Source organism: Megascapheus bottae, chromosome 24 (assembly GCF_031878675.1).
Source record: "Megascapheus bottae isolate mThoBot1 chromosome 24, mThoBot2.hap1, whole genome shotgun sequence".
In the NCBI taxonomy this organism is placed as follows: domain Eukaryota; kingdom Metazoa; phylum Chordata; class Mammalia; order Rodentia; family Geomyidae; genus Megascapheus; species Megascapheus bottae.
The window spans coordinates 27,075,849-27,098,891 of record NC_143532.1 but is presented as its reverse complement, the minus strand read 5'-3'; the positions used below and the strand labels follow the sequence as shown (position 1 = coordinate 27,098,891).

The 23,043-nt window shown below is 36.4% G+C and overlaps 1 protein-coding gene across 2 annotated transcripts in view; it reads left to right on the top strand.

The window, feature by feature from the left end:
• Window positions 1-23,043, top strand: part of Phkb (phosphorylase kinase regulatory subunit beta) — a 210,914-nt gene that overhangs the window by 176,853 nt on the left and 11,018 nt on the right. The window contains exons 24-27 of one of the 2 annotated variants that reach the window (XM_090357682.1): window positions 1,873-1,930; window positions 4,276-4,366; window positions 7,825-8,027; window positions 22,122-22,256. In XM_090357682.1, coding sequence (XP_090213808.1) covers window positions 1,873-1,930; window positions 4,276-4,366; window positions 7,825-8,027; window positions 22,122-22,256 — 487 coding nt within the window. Of the gene's footprint in view, window positions 1-1,872; window positions 1,931-3,132; window positions 3,224-4,275; window positions 4,367-7,824; window positions 8,028-22,121; window positions 22,257-23,043 lie in introns of both variants that reach the window. The other variant, XM_090357683.1, reaches the window with a different exon arrangement.

Genomic DNA, 23,043 nt, shown 5'->3' with positions numbered 1-23,043 from the left:
ACCCATAAAATGTTAAAAGTCATTTCCTCCTCCATTAACCTCCCCCCCTCCGCCCTTTTAATGGAAAATGTTCATTTAGATCCTAGAGTAAAATGAACAGTTTAATGTATGAGCTCCTAAGTGGGTTTCATGCCGTGATGCTTGATTGTTTCTCTGATTGTTTCAGTGATGCTGAAGCCTGGATTCTCTCTGTGACTCTTAACCTCTGATGATTTCATAGTTGTTTATTGACTGATTCTGTTTCCAGTTTTATTTAATGTGATTTTTCAGGAATAACATTGAGTACTTATGTCTATAAAATTAAGTCCTACAGCAACCATATTGAATGGAACATAGCATTTAGAAGACTTGTTCTCTGAAGATAGTTAATAAAAAATAAATCATTCCTAATCATGTTTTTGTTCAGTCTGCATTAAGGATGAGACTCTTTTATCCCTGAAGTCCACACTTGTATGGAGAGTCACTATTATAAGGAATTTTTGAGTTCTATATCATGATTTTCTTTGGGCATTTTATAGTATAGAATTAACAGAATATTTTTCAAGCACTTAATTTCTAACTGCTCAGATTTTTTGACCCATCTGAAAATGCTCTGTCCAGAGGTACATAATGGTTTGATTAGAACTGAAGAGTGAGATCGTGTTCTAGAAAGACTTTTTTTTTTTTTTTGCCAAGTGTGGGGCTTAAACTCAGGGCCTGAGCACTGTCCTTGGACTTTATCCAGGCCAGAGCTCTACCCTGGAGCTACAGCACTACTTCCAGCTTTTTTCTATGTATGTGGTACTGAGGAGTTGAACCCAGGTCTTTGTGTATGTTAGGCAAGCACTCTACCACTAGGCCAAACTCCCGGCCTGAGACTGTGTTCTAAATATCAGTGAAATTAATAATGTTATGGTTCTAGTAATGAACACAACCTAATTATTTACTCAAATGAAGTTTATTTGGTTCTTGAATTATCTTAGTAGAGATAACCTTGAGTATTACTTAAGCGAATTTCAAAAAAAAACCCTTCATGTTTCTTATTATTCTTAATGCTAAGTATAAACAAAATCTTAATTATACCAGAGACAGTCATTGACATTTAAACTTTGGCTCAATGAAAACAAAGAGTTTAAAAATTAAATATTTCACTAAGGAACTAAAAGGCAGAATGTTCTTTACCTTCATTTCCTTCATGTGCTCTATCTTGTCATGTCACATCATTTTCTATAAACCTGTTATGAGACCCAGCCACATGTTAAATGTGGCCAGAGAATGAAGCCCAAGAATGTGGTTTTGAGCTCTAGCATGTGGTACTACCAAGTCCCATATAGAAAAGGGCTTTAATAAACTTTCATTGGACAAGAATATGAAGCATCATTATAGTTAGAGTCTATTATGTTTTGTTAATAGAGTGTTTTACTGTAAACTTCTTATTTACTTAAAAGCTTAAATTAGCTGGGCACATTGGCTCACACCTGTAATCCTAGCTACTCAGGAGGCTGAGATCTAAGGATCAATGTGCAAAGCCAGCCCAGGCACAAAAGAACCTGAAGCCCAGGGGTAGGGCAGTATCCTTGAGCTGAAGAGCTCAGGGACAGCGCCCAGGCCAAGTTCAAGCCCCAGGACCCAATAATAAATAAGAAGATAACTGAATAAATGACATCTTAATCAAATCATACATTCATAGTAAAGAGGCACAGGTGCTGGGATGTTCACAGACTAATATTTGGATTACATATTAGAACATGTCAGTTCAGAAGATTAATGAATGGATATAGCAGCACTAGAAGAACAAAATGAAAAATTATTTGTGATTTTTAAAGGGGAATAAATGTTATATGTTTAATTTAAAAGCTTTCTTCAACCAGTACTCTATTATCCAATGTCTAGGTACTGTTTCTGATCACATTGAGAGAGTCTATAGAAGAGCCGGCAGCAAAAAGCTTTGGTTTGTATTAGTGTCCTTGTTATTATGCTATATTTTTGTATTGTCATATTCATATAGCCTAAAGATAACAATCTAGTCTTAAAGATGATTATTCATCATAATTCTTTTAGACACGTTATAGCACTGTGATTGCCTATTTTCTATGGATACTCCTACATTCCATTATAGCATGTATATCTAAAAATACTAAAGAAAGCTATCTGAGAATAAAGACCTCTACAGGTATTAAGACTGGATAGATTTCACTAGAATGGCACACCCCCAATTCTTTTCTGCTTTGAAGTCCTCTGTCCCAAAGGGGTCCTATTATTAATATTAGAGAGTCCATGAAGACAGACCATGACTAACTTATCCCAATTGAAAAGTAGTTTATTCCTCACTAAAGTTGGATGATACCCAGAGACTTTTTTTTTTCCTGTTTCTGAAGCTTGAACTCTGGTTCTGGGTACTATCCCCTATCCCTGAACTCTTTTGCTCAAGGCTAGTGCTCTACCACTTGAGCTTCAGCTTGGCATCCAGCTTTTACTGTGATTTAATTGGAGACAAGAGTATCAAGGACTGTTCTGCAGGCTTCAAACCTTGATCCTCAGATCTCAGCCTCCTGAGTAGATAGGAATATAGATGTGAGCCCTGGCGCCTAGCCACTGTGGCTTTTTGAAAAATACTTTCTTCTACAGAGGTTGTCTCTCCCCAGAGATTTTTTTAAAAGTAAATTTACCTAAAGATGTCTAAATTCACAATGAGGAAGGTATGCCTAAATGCACCCTCTACATTTTGGTGCAATTCTGTTTTATTAACAGAATCTAACTACTTCCTTAACTTTCAGTAAATCTCGGGTTTCTAAAATAAGGAGACAAGACAGTACAATCCCTTAATAGTATTTCAACTCTGTTTTTATAATCAGTATAACTTTCCTACCTGGAAGCAATAACATAATAATCGTGGATTTTAAATAACTCATGTTTCTACACTAAATTTTCAAGACAATAAGGCTTACAAGCCAATAGATATTTTAAATATAATCTATGGTCTTATTTTTGGATAAGCAGATCTGTTCTTGTTTCTGTATTATACTTGTATTTTTGGATGAGCCATTAACTAGCAAATACTTGGAATGCTGACTGCTATGTTTAAAAGAATAAATTCCTGGAAGTTTTACTCACTCTATTTTCCCTTTCATGGCTTTGCACTGACACCCCCAGGTTGGCTGTGCGCTACGGGGCTGCATTTTCCCAGAAATTTTCTTCCTCTATAGCCCCACATATTACTACTTTTCTGGTACATGGGAAACAGGTAACATAAACTGAATTTGGAAACTTAAGCTGCTTGAAACGTGTGGGCTTTGCACTCTACAGGTTAAAGTGTGGGAGTGAAAGCTTTTCTAGAAGTAGAAACTGTTTGCTTCCCTAACCTTATCAGTGATTGGCTTACTTCTCTTCTAGCCCATTTATGTTAAAATTAAGAAATAGGAATGCTTTTTATAGGCTCGCTTCCATGAATATCCTAAAATATATTTTATACTAATTAAAGCCTATATTATTTCATTTGTTCTATCTAAATATTCCACATGAATTTTTTTACTTTTGAGGGGAAATAATGTCTTAAGTGTTGCATGTGCTGTATTTCTTTTAAAAATCTGTTCTTTCCACATTTGTCCCCTCACATTACCCCTCTCATGGGACTTGAACCTCTAAGCCTGAGCATTGCCCGTGAGCTCTTCAGCCCAAAGCTACAGTTCTACCACTTTGAAGCCACAGTGCCACTTCCAGTTTTTTTAGTTGGAGATAAGAGTTTCACAGACTTCTATGCCTGGGCTGGCATTGAACTGGGATCCTCAGATCTCAGCCTTCTGAGTAGCTAGGATTACAGGCTTGAGCCACCTGTGCCAGCTTTTCTAAGGGTTTCATTAATGTAGAGATAGCGTGAATTCTTTCCCCTAACATTCTAGCTTTATCAAGAAAAAGGAGTTCCTGGTATTTCATTGGAGCACTTCCTACTATTTAGTACTAAGTGAGCCCTCTAATCCACAGATTTCATTATCTAGGTACCAAAATCAGAGTAAACTCTTAATTCCTCCCTTTCCCAATCAAAGAAGCTCCCTTTCTTTTGAAATGATGTAACCAATTATCTCTTTGACAAAGCCTTGTAACAGGGGATATCGCTTCCTAATTCTAGATGGTCTAGAATATTTCCAGTATTAGGTTCAGTGCCTTGGATTTAGCGTTTCCTTCAAATAATTATATGAGGACCAAGCTGTGTATATTTTTAAGGTTCTCCAATCAGGGACCCCATTCATCATCTTTTAGATTTGTGAACATCTGGCCTGCTCTCTTCTTTGCCCCCAGGTCGGTTGTACGCCGTGCAGCAAGTCTTTTAAGTAAAGTAGTGGACAGCCTGGCCCCATCCATTACTAATGTTTTAGTTCAGGGCAAACAGGTAAGTATCTGCTTCCCAGACACTCACTCACTAACTCAGTTACAAAGGTTTCTGGGTAAGACTGACAATAAAATTTGCCATATTGCAGTTGCAGGCGTCTCACAGATTAACAAGGATTTGAGTATTTCTTCAAAAGACTCCCTCCCCAAACAAAAAATAAAAAATAAAAATAGATGCAGAGGCCTAAAAGCTGCATAATTTTTAAAAGGGCTATCCTTCTTTCATGCTGCACCTGAAAGCTGTAATTTTCAACTCCTATGATTTGAGATCACTGCAGATGCTGATATTGACATAGAATGATACTTACTCAGTGCTCACACAAATTTAGGATAGGCAGAGCAAAAGCCAATGCATAGCAAAGGACACCTTTCCCCTCCTATATTTGATCCTCTCTGACCCTTCAAACTGAATTGATGTTGAATTAGAGCCAGAGTCTACATGCCAGTGTTGTTCCCAGATCCTTCACTCTCTGGGCCATCTGTTCCCCTGATCATCTTCATTAGAGACAATTTTGTAACTTCCCTCTCATAAAAGTATTTCCAGTTAGCCATGGTTAGTCTGCTCTGGACTCAACACTTGTCACATTCTGCCATGATCTCAGTTCATTTGAAGATATGTTTCATACTTTGTGATAGGCTGTGAGCCCCTATCTGATCTGTAGGATCAGAGCCTAGGTCTTGTCTAATACCCATCTCAGTGGGGCCTGGCTTGGAGTAGGTCCTGTTAGAGATGGGTTAAATTCAGGCTGTGCATGTGGATGTGAGGAATGGTATGTGACTGTGCATTTTTTGTTTTGTGTCCTTTAATCTCTTAATTTCCTGGCTGAGTCATGCCTTGATTAAAATGCAAAGCTATTTGCTTTCTCCTTTTGGGGAATGTTACTGACAGCTAACCTAGAGATATTAAAAAAAAACCTGTTACAATGTTTAATACCTTAACCCGTTTACCCGTTTAGTAGAATCAACCAGATGCTCATATTTGAGGGCTCTTAAGATGGAAATTATTTTATCCTGCTATGCAACTTTTAGAATGTTAGATTAATACTTATTTTAGTGTTGAATAGCAATTAAAATAATTTTACTAATAAAAGCCTCATGAGAAAAAAGTTATTTTTCATGTCTATTTTTTATCTATGTTCTCTAAATTATTAAAAAGCAGGCTTTTTGTTAAATTATATTTTTATTTTAAATTTTAAAGTTTTTTCTATGAACTATGCATAAAATAAATTTTGTCATGTTAAACTTTTTTGGTTTGGTCTTAATAATTGAATCCAAGTCCTTGTACATTACTATTTAGTAATGTGACTCACCACAGTGTTTTGGTTTTGGTTTTGGTTATTTGGTTGGTCCTGGGGCTTGAACTCTGAGCCGGGGCTTTGTCCCTGAGCTCTTCAGCTCTAGGCTATTGATCTGTCACATGAACCATAGCACTACTTCTGTTTTTGTTTTTTTTAAATCAGTTGTGGGGCTTGAACTCTGGGCCTGGGCGCTGTCTCTGAGCTCTTCAGCTCAAGACTAGTGCTCTACCACTTGAGCCACAGTGCCACTTGTGGTTTTCTGGTGGTTAATTAGAATTAGAAGTCTCATAGACTTTTGTGCCCAGGCTGACTTTGAACTATGACCCTCAGATCTCAGCCTCCTGAGTAGCTAGCACCACCAGCACCCAGCACTCACCCCAGTTTTTGCTGTTGTAAGTTTATAGTTCATTGGGATATAACACATTCACATTTTGCATACTTACTACTATTGCCATCCAACTCCAGAACATTCTCTTTTTCCTTAATCAAAATTCCATAGCTATTAAATAAATAATCTGCCTCTGTGTCTTCCTTCCTTGACTTTAGAAACTTCCATTCTACTTTCTACTAAGAGATAAATGTTCAGTTCCCATTTTTCAGCCAAAGCATATGGGAGAACAGGAAGCCAGTAGTAAAATGACTTTTCTTAACCAGAATCTTTTCCCCTGGTCACATAATCTTAATGTTATGCCTATGTATGGCCCATTCCAGTTGTGAAAGAAAATTTAAGGATGGGAGACTATTTTCCTTGACTTGAGGTCCCTATGATATATGTGATAATAAAAGCTAATTGTCCTTCAAAAGTGCCTTCATGAAGTTTTGGACTTCACACTAGAAAAAGTGAGTGATTTAGATTAGCCAGGCCTCCTCTGTGCAATATCTTCAAGGTGTTTATAGTGTGTGTAATGAGACCCTGCTTCTGCAGCTCAGAAGCCTCAGAGCCTACTGGGTGGTTGTGTCTGGACCAGTGCCCATCAAACAAGCACATCTCCAAGGGAAATGGTCAGTTACTTGCTAATTAAGCCTGGGGCAACAGCTCAGCTTCACGTCTGGGAATATGAAGTCTGCACCTTGACTATGTCTTAGCCCATTACAAGAAAAATAAAAATGAGCAGTTTGTATTAACTCACGAAATTCCACCCTGAAAAAATACTATGGCTTCTATAAGAGATTTTTCAGATCATCTCAAGCACTTTGAAAACATATAGTACTTCAATCATTATTGTTTCCACTCAATGATGTACCTTCTTTTTGTTTCATTCTTTACATGGTGGACTTTTCATAAAAATGACCATAGTTGTAGTAACTGGTGTATGTCACTATTATATGATAAATCACCAATTTGTAGTTTTCACTCCATTACTGAAGGTTTCCATGTTTTACTGTCTCCTCTCCTCTCAGAAAACATAAATGCCGCTGGAGGTACTGTTATTTCTCCAGCTTCTTACACTGTGCATAAGAGATAGAAAGAAGTGATGAGGTAGAAGGAACTTGTTGACTCCTAGGAGTCTAAGGAGGAAGAGACCAGAAAAAGACTGTAGCATTGTCCTTAGTGACACTCTGCTTTGAGTTCACTTTTTCTCTGTGTTACTTCCTTTCCCAGGATTTGGGGTAACTTCATTCATTCCTTTGCACAGGTCAGAAATTATGATTCAGGAATTTTAATACTCTATACGTTCCTGACTTTATGCCAGGGGAAGTAAAGGAATTATGCACCTGCCTTTGAACAAGTCACAGTGTTGTTGAAGAAGAAAAGTTTGTACCTGAGCAACTGTAAAAGTATATCTCTCAAATCCTGCATTGTATAGCTTATGCAATAAAATAAAACCATTCAGTGTATTCTGATTCTCTGGAGAGTTTCTAATACTAAACTTATTCCAAAAAAAATTTTTGTCTTAATAGTTATTTCTATCCACTCACCTTCCCTTCCCTGATCCCCTCACCTGCCCTGATATTTTAGACTAGACTGTAAACCATCACAAACTCCATTGGGAGTTATGCTTTCAAAACCATTTTAATACATAGCAGGAACCGTTATTCAACCTAATTCCCTAGCTTGTGTAGAGCAATTTCAGCCTGCCAGTCACTCTGAGCCTTGAATTTTTTTCTTGTATCTTTTAGTGACTAGGAATTCTTTACAATAAAAATCTGCCACTTACAGGTAACTCTAGGTGCCTTTGGACATGAAGAAGAGGTTATCTCTAATCCTTTGTCTCCAAGAGTGATTAAGAACATCATCTATTATAAGTGTAATACCCATGATGAAAGGGAAGCAGTCATTCAACAAGAACTGGTCATTCATATAGGCTGGATCATCTCCAATAACCCTGAGTTATTCAGTGGCATGCTGAAAATACGAATTGGGTGAGTGAGTACTTCCTATTTGCATTAAAAAAATTGTTCTAGTGGTCCTCTAACAGACTTGGCCTTTCCAGTGGAAGCAGTGCTCCAGGTATCTGGTAAGTATTTCCAAATATGCCTCTTTCTCCTAAGCCATGAAGCAGCATCTGGCATACAAAGGAATAAATGCCATTTGCAAAAAAAAAAAATGCGTGTTCATTTAATTCCCTCCTGTTAGACATCTTGAAGTAACTGCTCTTCTGTTAAAAAAAAATCAAGTCTAGCAATTTCAATGCTATGTCATATAAAAACACTAAGCACAATATTTGTAAATAATAGCTGTAAATAAAATGGGCAAGCTCTTAAAAAATTCTCAAGTAAAAGTTGGTGTCAGCAGACATGTCCAAATAAAAAAATAATAATCTTGACTTATTTTGTCCTGAAATCTAATTTCTTTATATCTTAATTTTTGATCTAAATTCTTCAAGTATTTTTTGAAGAAATATGTGTGGTATAGAGAAATTTAACTGGACTCTGGCATTAAACAGAACTAAGTCCAGTCCTTTACAGCTACTTATCATCTCTGTAAATGATTGAACCTTTATCTTGGATAATAATTGAACCTCTCCAGCCTCACTGTTTTGTGTAAGATTAAAGGAGATCCATATGTCTCAAAAATCTGTTGACAGTCTAATGAAATATAAGTGTCATGTAAATGTGTCCTACTTATAAGAGACTGTTAACAAGTGAGCTTAGAAAATAACAAATGTTTGAAAAGAATATATTTTGTTTTTTTGTTGATATAAACTTAGGGGGATGTTAATGTGAGTTAGGTGTATATATCTTCTAACTAAATAATTGGATTTCAATATCATTATTTCTGTTCTGCATGATGCTTGACTGCTGGTATTGACTTGATAATTTCTCAGTATTCCTATGAATGTATTGATTTCTCCTGGTCCTTTTATCTGTTCTGTTTTATGTATTTAAAACTTTTATTATCTTTAGTTATACAAAGGAGTTACCATTTAACAAAGAAGTTTATGTACATATTTTGAGAAATGTCATCTCTTTCAATGCTTTCACTCATCTTTTCCTACCCACTACTTCCCTTACTGTTCTTTTTTTTTTTTAACTCTTCTTAATTTTGTAAGATATACATTGGTTCTTGACTTTGTTTTTCCTCTCTTCATTTGTCTGCCCCTTGCTCCTTGACCTCACCTGACCCTTTTATTTTACTGAACTTTCATTTTGCATCTCTAAGGAATTACACTATTTGAATTCTCCCTTGAATCTACCATATTCAGTTAATACGTTTGTATACTGCATACTGCCAACCAGATTTACTTAGAAGGTTATAAGCTAAATTTAGCTTCCACATATAAGGGAAAATATGCATCCTTTATCTCTTTGGGCATGATTTAACTTCACTTAACATAAGATGTCAATATAAGACTTGATAAGTGGGACTGCATCAACTGTTTTTTAAATATCAAATAAAAACATAAAGATTAGTATAATAAGGCTATGTACATCCCCCAGTTCCACCAAAATCATAATGACTCATTTATTTGGCAGTATGTACATATTTTTTAGTTTTTCATTTTCTTTTTCTCATGATAGAGACTAGATCTTTTCTTTCACATCTGTCTCATTGAAGATGCTCAATGAATATTCAATTGCTTAAAAATATAAGCAGATTTCAGTGGTTTAACTTAAGCTAGTAAAAGAAAATTTAAGAAAAATGAAAGTTAGCTCATCTAGAGAGAATTAAAGCATGTTTAACTTAGACAAATATGCTTAGTTTGTGCCATATAATAATGGGATTAAGTATAAGAAGAGATTCAAGTCATGTCTGTGAGGAAATGACCCAAGTTAAAAGGGTGTTTATATGAAAATCCGGTCGCACATGTAGACTATATCAAAGTGAAGCACATGTCTTTACTTATTAGGAGAATGGTGCAGTTAATTACCCCAAAATATTATTTACAGATTGGATCAGGTTTTGATGCCACCATGATTTTGGAATGACACCTTTCATGGATAGAATGAACATAATAAATAAAAACATTTGGTTTGTTTGTTTGTTTGTTTGTTTTGGTCAGTCATGGGGCTTGACCTCTCAGCCTAGGCTCTGTCCCTGAGCTCTTCAGCTCAAAGCTAGCACTCTACTACTTGGGCCACAGCCCCACTTCCTATTCTTATTTTTTAAATTTTATTATTAAGTAGTTGTACAAAGAGGTAACAACTCCATAAGTCAGATTATGAGTAGAATACACAATGTTACTCCTTCAATCATTCTCCCTCCCATTCCTACCCTCAAGTAACATAAAATGCAATAAATGCATTTATGTACCCTTCTGGTACAACAGAATTCCCAATGCACTGTGTAGACTTCTTTGTGATTTAACCTTTGAGGTTTTTTTAAATTTTTATTTTGGTGTTGGTGCTAGGGCTTAAACTCAAAGTCTGGGCTCAATCCCTGAGTTTTTGTGCTCAAGGCTAGCATTCTAACTCTTGAGCTACATCTCCACTCCCAGTTGTTTTGGTGCTTAATCGGAGATAAGAGTATCATAGACTTTACTACCTAGGTCAGCTTCGAACCACAATCTCAGCCTCCTGAATAGCTAGGATTACAGTTATAAGCCACCAGTGGTCAGTTCCTCCAAGTCTCTCTCTTTTCTTTCTTTCTTTCTTTCTTTCTTTCTTTCTTTCTTTCTTTCTTTCTTTCTCTCTCTCTCTCTCTCTCTCTCTCTCTCTCTCTCTCTCTCTCTCTCTCTCTCTCTCTCTCTCTCTCTTTCTCTTTTTCTTTCTTTAAAATTGTCAGTTTCTTCATCCATTGCGTCTGTTGCTTTTTAGAGCAATAGTACTATGTTGTCGTTGGGTTTTTTCTTTTCTTTATCCAAGGTTAATCCTGCCAATGTAATTTCTTCAACTTTACTGCTATCAGGCACTCCTGTGAACAAAATTAACCTGCTCACAGAAATAGCATTCTACTCTGATAATGATTTGATTTGCTGTCTTATTATTGATTTGCACAGCAGCTTTCATGTTGAAATAGATCAGGTTCTTGACAGCCCCATTACTGTAAAGACCTCCAATCAACTGCTTTCTGCTGCAGGTCTGTCAGTCAGACTTCAATAGCAGATAACCCAAGGATACGTGTTATCAGTTCTTTTTCATCTCCACTTTTCCTACTGCCAAGACATTTCTGTAAGCAATTATAATCTAGATATAGCATGTCCTCTGATACCCAGAACATCATCTGTGGCTCAAAAGTCACTGATCAGGGAAAACTGTTGGTATCAGAGTTACCAACTGTAGTATTGCTTTTTAAGTGCTAAAGGAAAGAAGAGGTGATGCCAGCTCTAAGTTCATTAGCATTCAGAAATCTTTGCTTTGGACATTTAGTAGACAGTATCAGTCAGATGATACCTGCTTACCTTTGTTTTTGCTGTGATTCTATCAGGGAAGGAGTGATTGTTCTCTGTTTACCAAACTGTAAACTCAATTTGCCTCATCAGCCGGTCACCCTCTACAGAATAGTGTGAATCAGGCACTGTGATCCCTTCTTGCAATTTCTCATCATCTACTATGTAATATAGTAGTTATCTTTTGGGTTTCCACAACAAAATATGATAAATAACCTGACTTAAATAATAGAAATTTATTTTCTTACCATCTGCAGGCTGGAAATTCCAAGGTCAAGGTGCTGACTAAAACTGGTTTCTTCTTGACTTATGGGCAGCCATTTTTTCCACTGTATCTTTACATGGTAGAGAGAGAACTCTTTCTCTTGTGTCTCTTCTCATGGTCACTCATCCCATCACAAAGTCTCCACCATCGTAATGTTATCTAGTCACATCCCAAAGACCATCACTTAGAGAGAGCTTCAACATAGGATTGTACAAAAATATATAATCCAGTTCATAACATATGGCTTGGTAAAATGTTTGCATTAATAGCAATCAGCAAGTCCTACTTATTATCTTGAAATAATATCTAAAAAATAGCTAAAATTTGTTTCCTTGTGAGAATCAATGCTATTATTTATGGAACTTTTCAGAAACTATCATTCATTTGGTTTATGAGTGGTATAAGATTTCTGTGCACTTTAGTTCATATTCCACTATTAGATTGACATATATTACAAAAGAAAAGTCTTTTTTAAAATGCTGATACATACAATAGTATCCTTACTAACTGTACAACAGGAGCGCTTTAGAAGAATAAATTGATTCCCAGGATTCTACTGAAATAGTTGTCTGCCTCTTTGCACATTTTTGCAGTCCTGAGGAATATGTCATCCTGGAGTCCAACCTTGATATGTGTGAAGGTTGACTTGGCCAGTGGTGTGTATCTGCCACTGTCTTATTTGCTTATTGGCAAGTAGAGCATGTGTCTACTACTTTAGACAGACTGAATTTATAAGGATCTGGGTCCAAGGATAACTGCTGTTCTTTTGACCTTCCATGTGTCTTCTTTCCTATCTTCCTCTCTTTTCTTCCCCATTTTTGCATTTAAGTGCTTTTATTCTGTTACTGTCAAACCAAGTTTGTGACCTTGTCAGTAGGAATGACAAAAAGAAGTCAGATTTTGCCTTTGCCTTTTTTTATTAGTAGTTCTTAAAATGGATAAAAATGATTTAGATTTTCTTAACTACTGCTCACTCAGTCATTTCCTTTTTCCAGTTCTTGCCACAGCTATTTTAGTAGCTTATATCGAGTGTCTTACTCTTTTTAGTCCTGTTTGAAAAATCCAAGGTGTAAACTAATTTGGTCAGTAATTTAGAAGAGGTGAATATATTTTAATTAATATGACAAATCATACTCATTTGTTCTCAGTAAATGAAAAAGTTATCTTTTTTCTTTGCTGACTGATAATAACCAAGTTGACTATTAATGACTCATGACACTGCTGAGATTTTATAAATAGCAGGAAGAAGCTCAAGGGAAAATGTTTTAGGTCTCTGATTGCCTTTTTGTACAGTACTAATTTTTTAATATCCTACTTTTTTATATTTTGTTTTATTATTTCATTTTATTATTGGAATAATGTGTAGAGAAGTTAGTTACATTCGTCGGGTGGTGGGTACATTATGTTCAAAACCTTGATACCCTTTCTCTTGTTTTTGTCCCCCTTACCCTCCCACCTCCCAATCATCTTGTTCAAAACCTGTGTACATAGCTCATGTAGGATGAGACTAAACAAAATGAACTCTAAGTTAATGAAACAGGAGGTTTACTTTTGTGATTGCCATTCCTTTTTTTATTAAAGAATGTATTAACATTGATTTTTACATTATATTTCAAATGACAAGTTTAACAAACAAGTATTCAAGAAGGGAATCTCTATATGCAATCACCGGGGCTTAGTTTTTAGAACTTAAAATTAGGCTAAGGGTTTGTATGTCATAGAAACATTAATTTATGAAATAAAACATTATGTCTATAGAGTCATAGGTTTTTATGTCTATATAGTTATGTTTATATTTCCATTACCATGTCCATAGCATTGGGTATGCAAATATTGAGTCTTCACTCTTGTACTCTTTGTATTTAATAGCCACATATTAAGGATACCATGTGCCTTTTGTTTCTTAGGTCTTGACTTGTCTCACTCAACATGATTCACTCTAGATTCATCCACTTCCCTGCGAATGCCATTATTTTATCCTGTCTGTTGGCTATGTAGAATTCCATTGTGTATATATACACCACATTTTCTGTATCCATTCATCTGCAGTAGGGCATCTGCATTGTTTCCATCACCTGGCTATTGTGAATAGTGCAGAGATGAACATAGCTGAGCAGGTGTCTTTATCATATCTTGAGTTATGATGTTCATGTTAGATGTCTAGAAGTGGTATGGCGGGATCATAGGGAAGGTCAATTTTCAGTTCTTTAAGAAACCTCCACACTGCTTTCCAGAGTGGCTGAACTAGTTTACAATCCCACCAGCAGTGCAGTAGGGTTCCTTTTCCTCCACAACCCCGCCAGCAACTGTCATTGTCTGAATTCAAAATCTTGGCCATTCTTGTTGGGGTAAGGTGGTATCTTAGGGTTGTTTTTATTTGCATTTCCTTTATGACCATAGATGATGAACATTTTCTCATATGCTTTTCTGCCATTTTAATCTCCTCTTCTGATAAGTCTCTCTTTAGTTCCCTTGCCCATATAGTGAATGGTTTGTTGGGTTTGGGGGGGATTAGTTTCTTGAGTTCCCTGTAGATACTGGATATTAAGCATTTGTCAGATGTATTATTGGTGAATATCTTTTCCCAGTTGGTTGGCTGACTCTCTACTTTTGCGACTATGTTTTTATCTGTACAGAAACTTTTTATTTTTAGGTAGTCCCGTTATCGAGTCTCTCTCCAATCTGTTGTGACCCTGGGATTCTGTTCAGGAATCTTTTGCCTGTGCCTATGAGTTCAGTGTCTCTCCTACTTTATCATGTAGCAGTTTCACGGTTTCCGGTCTGACATTGAGGTCTTTGATCCACTTTGAGTTAATGCTTGTGCATGGCGAAAGGCTAGGATCAAGTTTTAGTTTTCTGCACATGACTGCCCAGTTTTGCCATCACGAATAATTGAATAGTCTGTGTTTGTTCCACTATATATCTTTGGCTCCTTTGTCAAATACAGGTTGGCCATAGGTATGTGGTTCTATTTCTGAATCTTCTGTTTTACTGGTCTTCTGGTCTGTTTTTGTGCCAATACCCAGAGTTTTTCATTATTATGGTTCTATAGTAGATTTTGAAGTCTGGTATTGTTATACCACCTGCATTGCTCTTTTTGCCTAGAATTGTTTTGGCTATTCTAGGTCTTCTCTTTTTTAAAAATATTTTTATTGTAATTAATAAAAGGGTTACATGAAATTTGCCAGATAGAAGGTACATTAATTCACATACATTGATACCCTTTCACATGTCTTGGTCCCCATTACCCCCCCCCCCATCTTGGTTTTCCCCCCTTCCCTATCCAATTTCAAATAACCAAATACAAATATATCTAATATATCAGATAACAAAGTGAGATACTGTAACAATATGAGATAACCAAGGGACAGCAAAAGAGATGAGAGATAACATAGTACATTAAGGACAACAATCATTCATTATATGGCTTTTGTTTCAATATCCTAAAGGTCCTTTCACTTAGCTTCCTAACAAATGGGGCAATGTTGTTTTTTCTGACAGCAGCATAGATTTCCATTGTGTACAAATACCAAGGAACCAACCTAGATGTCCCTCAGTTGATGAATGGATCTAGGTCTTTTCTTGTTCCCTATGAATCTTTGGATTATATCTTCTATTTCAGTAAAGAATGTCTTTGGCATTTTGATGGGGATTGCATTGAATTTGTGTATCAATTTTGGCAGTATAGCCATTTTCACTATGTTGGTTCTCCCTAGCCATGAGCATGGGATGTCTTTCCTTTTCCTAGTGTTCTCTTTAATTTCTTTCATTAGGCTTTTATAGTTTTCATTAAATAATTCCTTTACATCTTTGGTTAATTCCTAAGTGTTTTATTCTTTTGGGGGCTATTGCGAATGGGATCATTTTCTTGATTTGGCCTTCTGTTTGTGTATTGTTGGTGTACAAGAAGGCTACTGACTTCTGAAGGTTAATTTTGTATCCTGCCACTTTGCTAAAGTAGTTTATTAATTCTCGGAGTTTGGAAGTGGAGTTTGTTGGGTCACTCAAGTAGAGGATCATGTCATCTGCGAATAGGGATAGTTTAATTTCTTCTTTCCCTATGTGGATCCTTTTGCTGTCCTTTTCTTGCCTTATTGCTCTGGCTAAGGGTTCCAGCACTATATTGAAGAGAATTGGAGAGAGTGTGTGATTGCCATTCTTAATGTAGTATGTGAAGTTATTTCTTTCTCTTTTTTTCCACTTATGGTTAATCTCATGAGGTTACTGTATCTGACTTTGTATACTGGTATATTGTATAAACAATATCCTACTTTAATTTACAAAAAGTTTTTGCGCCAGGCAGCGGCTCACACTGGTAATACTAACTATTCAAGAGGCTGAGATCTGAAGATCAAGGTTCAAAGCCAGCCCATGCACAAAAGGACTTGAGGCTCTTATCTCCAATTAACCCCTAGAAAATGGGAAGTGGGGCTTGGCTCAAGGGTAGAATGGTAGCCTTGAGCTGAAGAGCACAGGGACAGCGCCCCGGCAGAATTCAAGTCCCATGAAACACACACACACACAAAAAGTTTTTGCCAAGGTGGGCGCATGGCTCATGCCTGTAGTCCTGAGAGTTAGTGATATATGAGAATAATTGTTGAAAGCCAGCCTGGGCAATAAAGACTAAGTTTCCAATTAACCACTAGAAAACCAGACGTGGCACTCTGTAGGACAGTAGCCTTTAGCTGAAGAGTTCAGGAACAGCTCCCAGGCCCAGAATTCAAGCCCCACTACCGACAAAAACAAAAAATAGTTTTTGCCAGTCTTTGAACTGCCTTGTTCCTAAGCTCCTTTGGCTGAACCTCCTCCTGAGTAGCTAGGATTACTGGCATCAGCCACCAGTACTTGGCCTATGTTTAGTTTTAACAATGACCACTATCAAGAAATCTAATAACAGCAGATGCTGGCGGGGATGTGGCCAGAAATTAACTGGAAACGTTTTTTTGTTTTTTGTTTTTGTGGGTCATGGGGCTTGAATTCTGGACCTGGACTCTCTTCAACTCAAGGATAGCGCCCTCCCCTAGGGCCTGAGTGTCGTCCCTGAGCTCTTCAGCTGAAGGCTATTGCCCTATCCCTTAAGCCACAGTGCCACTTCACATTTTCTAGTGATTAATTAGAGGTAAGAGTCTCATGGTCTTTAGTGACTGGGCTGGCTCTCAACTGAGATCCTCAGACATGAGCCTCCTGTGTAGCGAGGATTACAGGCATGAGCCTCCATACCAGCTTGGAAACCTTTAAAAACAAAAAACAATGCTACATAATTCAATCTCGTACTTAAAAAGAACTCTAAGACTTGAATTATTAATTTATAATACAGTCAGATGCCAGTGGCTTAGACCTATAATCCTAGCTGGTCAGGAAACTGAGAACAAAGAAGTAGAGTTCAAAGCCAGCCTGAGTCCCTGAGACTCCTCTCCAATTAGCTGCCCAAAAAAGTTTGAAATGGAGCCGTGGCTCACGTATTAGAATACTAATGTGAACAGGAAAGCTCTGAGTCAGTGTTCAGGCCCAGAGCTCAAGCTACAGGGCCATTGCGTGCATGCACACACATGCTCCCAGAACTTGAATTTCAGAAGTCAAATAACAGAAGTTAACTAATTGTTTTGTGATCTTAAAATCCCCAAAGCTTTTTACATGCATTATATTATTTGTTCCTCAAAATAATTCCTTTTTTTTAAACTGGCTGATTTTATGACATGTATGTTGTATCTCTATAAAGACCTTTTTTCAGAATAAGTGTATAAAGTAAATTAAATGGGTTAATACTACTTATATCTGAAAACAGTTTGCCACTGGGACAGAATTGATGGCAGAATTCATATTTAATCCTATTACTTTTTTGACTTATAAAATGTGTTAACAGAATTACTTGATAAATTCCTACATACTATACCTACTTTTACATGGTAATATTACCTTTTATTTATATTTTTTTCCAGAGAAAAATGTTTTGGTCTTTATTTGTGACATGATTCAATTATACACCTACCAGTCAACTGATAAATCATAGTGATATTCTCCCTTTAATTCAGGTTTTGTATTGCAATCTATCAAAGACTATGTAGTTCCTGTCAGAAAACTGGCTGCTCATCTTCCTAAATGATATGTACTTAAGCCATTGGAAAAATTTTTTCTCTTTATCTGCTCACACGTTTTTTATTTTTGTTTTTGGTTTTCTGTTTATTTGGGTTTTTTTACGCTTTTCTGTCATAGGATTTTTTTTTAAATAAACCATGTTAGGAGTCTTTTGGGGGGGGGATTGGGGTAATGTATAGAGGGGTTACAGTTAGATTCATCAGGTAGTAAGTGTATTACTTCTAAAACATTGATACCCTTTCTCATGTTTTTGTCCCCCTTTCCCTCTGCTTAACCCCTCTCAATCATCTTGTTTCCCCCCTTCCCTTCCCTATTTCAAATAAACATATATAATACACCAGGTTAAAAAGTCAGACACAGTAACCACATGAGGTTAACCATAAGGGAGAAAAAAAGAGAAAAGAAATAACTGCACATAGTACATTGAGAACAACAATAACAAAGATAAACCTCTTGTCTGTATCTTAGAGTTCATGTTGTTTAGTCTCATCCTATTTAACCATATATACATAGATATTATGATCTTATGCTAGGAGAGTCCTAGATGTGTACTAATTATTACAAACAAGGAAACCATGGAACCTATGTTCCTTTTGGTCTGGCTTAGTTCACTTAATAGGATTTTTTCCAAGTCCTTTCATTTCCTTACAAATGGGGGGATGTCATTCTTTCTGGTGGCAGCATAGAATGCCATTGTATGTAAGTACCACATCTTCTTGATTCATTCATCTTTTATTTAGTTTTATTTTCAGAGTGATGTACAAAGGGGTTACAGTTACATATGTAAGGCAGTCATACATTTCTTGCTGGAAATTGTTACCACCTCCCATATTTTTCTCCCCCCCGCCCCCAAGTTGTAGAGTTGATTTCCTCCACATGTGGTCTTGTATTGCTGTTACACTTGTTCACCCTTTGTCCTTTGTCTCACCATTTTTTTTTTTCCAGTCCTGGGGCTTGAACTCAGGGGCTGAGTGCTGTCCTTGGATTTTCTCAAGGCTAGAGCTCTATCATTTGAGTCACAGCACTATTTCCAGCTTTTTCTATGTATGTGGTACAGAGGAATTGAACCAGGGTCTTTGTGCATGCTAGGCAAGCACTCTACCACTAGGCCAAACTGTCTCACCATTTTGTTGATCCTCTTCCCTTCCCTAATTCAAATAAATGTATGTACAATACACCAGATACTAAAAATCAGATACAGTGATAACAGGGAATGAACAATAGGAAGAAAAATGCAACTGAAAAAAGAAATAATTTCATATAGTACATTTCAAAAACCAACCACAGAGAAAATCCTTTTTTTTTTCCCATACCCTGGAGTTTATTTTGCTCAGTGTCATCTTATATGGTCATAGGTACCTAGCCATTGAGTAACTGTGACCCTCTGGTAAGAAATTCCTAGACATATGCTAATTATTATAAATGAGGAAAACCATGGAGTCTGTGTTTCTTTTGGTCTAGCCTATTCCACTTAATATGATTTTTTTCCAAGTCTTCCCATTTTCCTAAAAATCTGGTGTTGTCATTCTTTCTGATGGCAGCATAGCATTCCTTTGTGTATATATACCACATTTTCTTGATCCATTTATGTACTGTGGGGCATCTGGAGATTTTGGCCAGAGAGGAAAACTTCAGTCAGCCTGCTTAAGAAAACAGATTTGAGCACATATCTTTTATTTATCTTGTTGTTAATGTTGTTATAGTACATAATAAAGCAAGTCCTACATAGCTGGAACTTCACCCCTTAATTTTCTAGTGAGTGTATATAAGTGTGTGTATGTGTGTGTGTAATAAGGATATTTTGTGTTTTTGTTATTTGATTTCCTTTTTGACAGGGTCCAAGCTGACCTCAAACCCCTGTCTCTACCTTCCAAGTGCTAGAATAACAGGCACGAACCCTTATAGTCAAATAAGATATTTTCCTAAATGATCATAATACTATTATGTACCGAATTGCATTAGCAATGACTCCTTTGTTTTTTTTTTGTTGTTGTTTGTTTGTTTGTTTTCCAATCCTGGGCTTGAACTCAGGGTGTGGGCACTGTCCTTGAGCTTTTTCAAGACTAGCACTTTACCACTTGAGCCACATCACCATTTCCGATTTTTTTCTGTGTATGTGGAACCAAGGAATCGAAGCCAAAGCTTCTTGCATGCTAGGCAAGTACTCTATCACTAGACCACACTCCCAGCCCAAAACTTTTTTTTTTTTGACAGTCATAGGGCCTGAACTCTGGACCTGGGTGCTGTCCCTGGGTTCTTCAGCTCAACACTAGTGCTCTATTCCTTTAACCACAGTATCACTTCTGCAATGATTCCTTAATATCACCAGATACTCATTTCATGCTCAAATTTTTCTGATTATTCCCAAAATAACATTTTTTAAATCAGAATCTTTTAAAAACAAAGCCCATACATAACATTAGTGGTTATGTTCCTAGAACCCAATTTTTGGTCTAAAAAATCTCCACATTTAATTTTAAAGAGAAAGAAATAAAATATATAAATTAACAAATAAAAGAGAACTCTATATCTCACCTACAAATTAAAGATCAAAATTTGTACTTAAAGGAGAGATTCTTTCTTCTCAATGGAGCTATTCTTTAAATAAAACTAACAACGTAAACTATAAGTGATGTTAACATCAAAGTATGGAAAATAACTGTGTTCCTCATACTTTTGTGCTAGTATAAACATTTTGGTTAGATACAATCACTGGCACTAATGTTAACAAGCAGAGAAGTCCTAATCTTTACCAATAATATAGGCTTAGTCCAACTCTTGTTTTTAGGCAAAAGTGTAAGACTAACTGAAAAAACAAACCATAGCAAAAGGACTTTAAGAATGACTCAAATAGTGAAGTCATTTTAGCAAACCCAAGGCCTTAAATTCAATCCTAATACTACAGACAATTAAATAATCAACTTACAAAAAGAGTTTATTTTAAAGGTTTTCTTTTTTTTAAATTATCTTCAAGTAGTTATACAAAGGAATTGCCATTCAACAAAGCATCTTGATCAATGTTACCTCTTTCAGCATTCTTACCCATCCTTCCCAACCCAACCCTTCCCTCACTTTTCTTAATTTTGTAGGATCTAAATTGAGGTTTTACATCATTCTCCCCCCTCAAGGTTTTCCTGTATAACCGTAGCTCCTCTTGCGGCAGGAATAGGCAAGGAGCTATGCCTGGTAGATACTACTTCTTGTTGATCTGGGGAGGTTCATCCTTCTTAATTCTTTCTTTGCACTAAGCTATTAAATCCATCCAGTGGGGATGCATCACTGTTGCTTTGCAAAGCAAACTTGGCGAAAAGAAGGACTTCAATTTGTCATATATATATATATATATATATATATAATTTTTTAATCTCTGGCTTCCTGTGGATTGTCTTTCAAGGAAATGGGTGAAGAGAGTTGCCAAGTCTGGGTGCAGCTACTTTAAATCCTCACTGCTGTAACTAGGTGTTTGCTTCTGTGCATAGCCCCCAGCGTCACAGGACAGACAACATGGGGGAATGAAAGCACATTCTGTCGAGGTGCACTGTTATTCAGTGTTCACCAGAGGATTTCAGGCTAAAGCACTGCCATGTGAATGTAATTCCCTGACTTTTCCTAATAGTATATAGACTTTTGATAACCTAAAGCACAATGTTATTACCAAAGTTTCTATGATTTTCATAACTACTTCTTTCCTCACAATATAGTACATAAAAGAAATGAAATGAAACTGTAGAAATACTTTTTAAAAGCTTCTCAGCTTAAAAAATAAAATCACTTATTTATAGAATAATTAAGTATTTTGGCCATTCCAAAATCCATTGGTTAAAGTACGTTTCTTAATATACACTGTAATTAAATCACAACTAATGACATCTTTTTATTTTGGATGGAGGCACTTCTGTATTCCCTGCCTACCCCCAAAGGGTAGTGAAAAATAAAAGAAATGAGTATTCTTAAATGTTCATTTTATTTCTATTATGGCACAGCCTAGTCTGTTTCATAAAATACACTGTGTCCCATTTGTTTTTGCATGTTTCTGGTAATTAAGAAAATATATTATGAAAGTTATTTTCATACTATGTATCCTATTATACTGAATTGGTAATATCACTTGATAAGATTTTTAGTACTTAACTATTTTCATGTCTTACATTCTATTTATGATGAACAGGCCCCGTTTTTAATAAGAGTCTGATGATGTCACATAGTCGTTGAAAGCGATTCTATCAGTGGTTCAGGAAATTGGTGAATCAATGTTGTTGGGTATTCTTGAGAAAGCACAAGGTGATTTTATTTCCAGAGTTATCTATTCATACTTTTTTGTTTCAGATGGATCATCCATGCTATGGAATATGAACTACAGATCCGTGGTGGAGACAGTTCAGCCATAGACTTATATCAGCTGTCACCCAGTGAAGTGAAACAACTTCTGCTGGATATTCTCCAGCCTCAACAGAATGGAAGGTAATTAGGGAATTTTAATACAGATACATCATGATTTTAACTCGCTATGCATATGAAACAAATAAGACACTAATAAGAGTTACAATCCAGCCAGTCTGGGCATCAACAGCTAACTCACTCCTGTCCTTGCTACTAAGGAGGCTAATATCTGAGAGTCACATTTCAAAGCCAGCCTAGGCAGGAAAGTCTATGAGACTCTTATCTCTAGTAAACCACCAAAAAAGCTGGAAGTGGCACTGTGCCTCAAATGGTAGAGCAGTAGCCTTCTGTCTTCCTATGTAGATTATCATCTTCAAGGCTAAACCATTTATAAACTTAACTTGTGCTTACCTTGAAATAAGAGCAAAATAAATAGGTGTGGATTATCTTGATGTTAATATTCAGTTTTAATTCCAAAATGAGCATTATTTAAACAATATATACTGAGCACCTGTGTGCCTGTCGTTTCCCAAAGTTAGAAAATACTTGGACAATTCCAAAAGTTAGAAAATTCTAAAAGTAAATTGAAAAGTATTATTCTTGGAATAGGTAATATTTTAAAGATATCAGTGGTAAATTTAATACAGTTCCAATAACAATTTAGTATACAATGAAAGTGGCATCTCCAGTCACTGGGTTAGAGATGGACTTCTTATGTAAATAGCCATAGGACAACTGGGTAGCTATTGACAAAAAGACAAACAAGAATGAACTCTATGTAGGCCGGACATGGTGGCTCATGCCTGTAATCCTAGCTACTCAGGAGGCTAAGATCTGAGGATCAAGGTTCAAAGCCAGCCCAGGCACA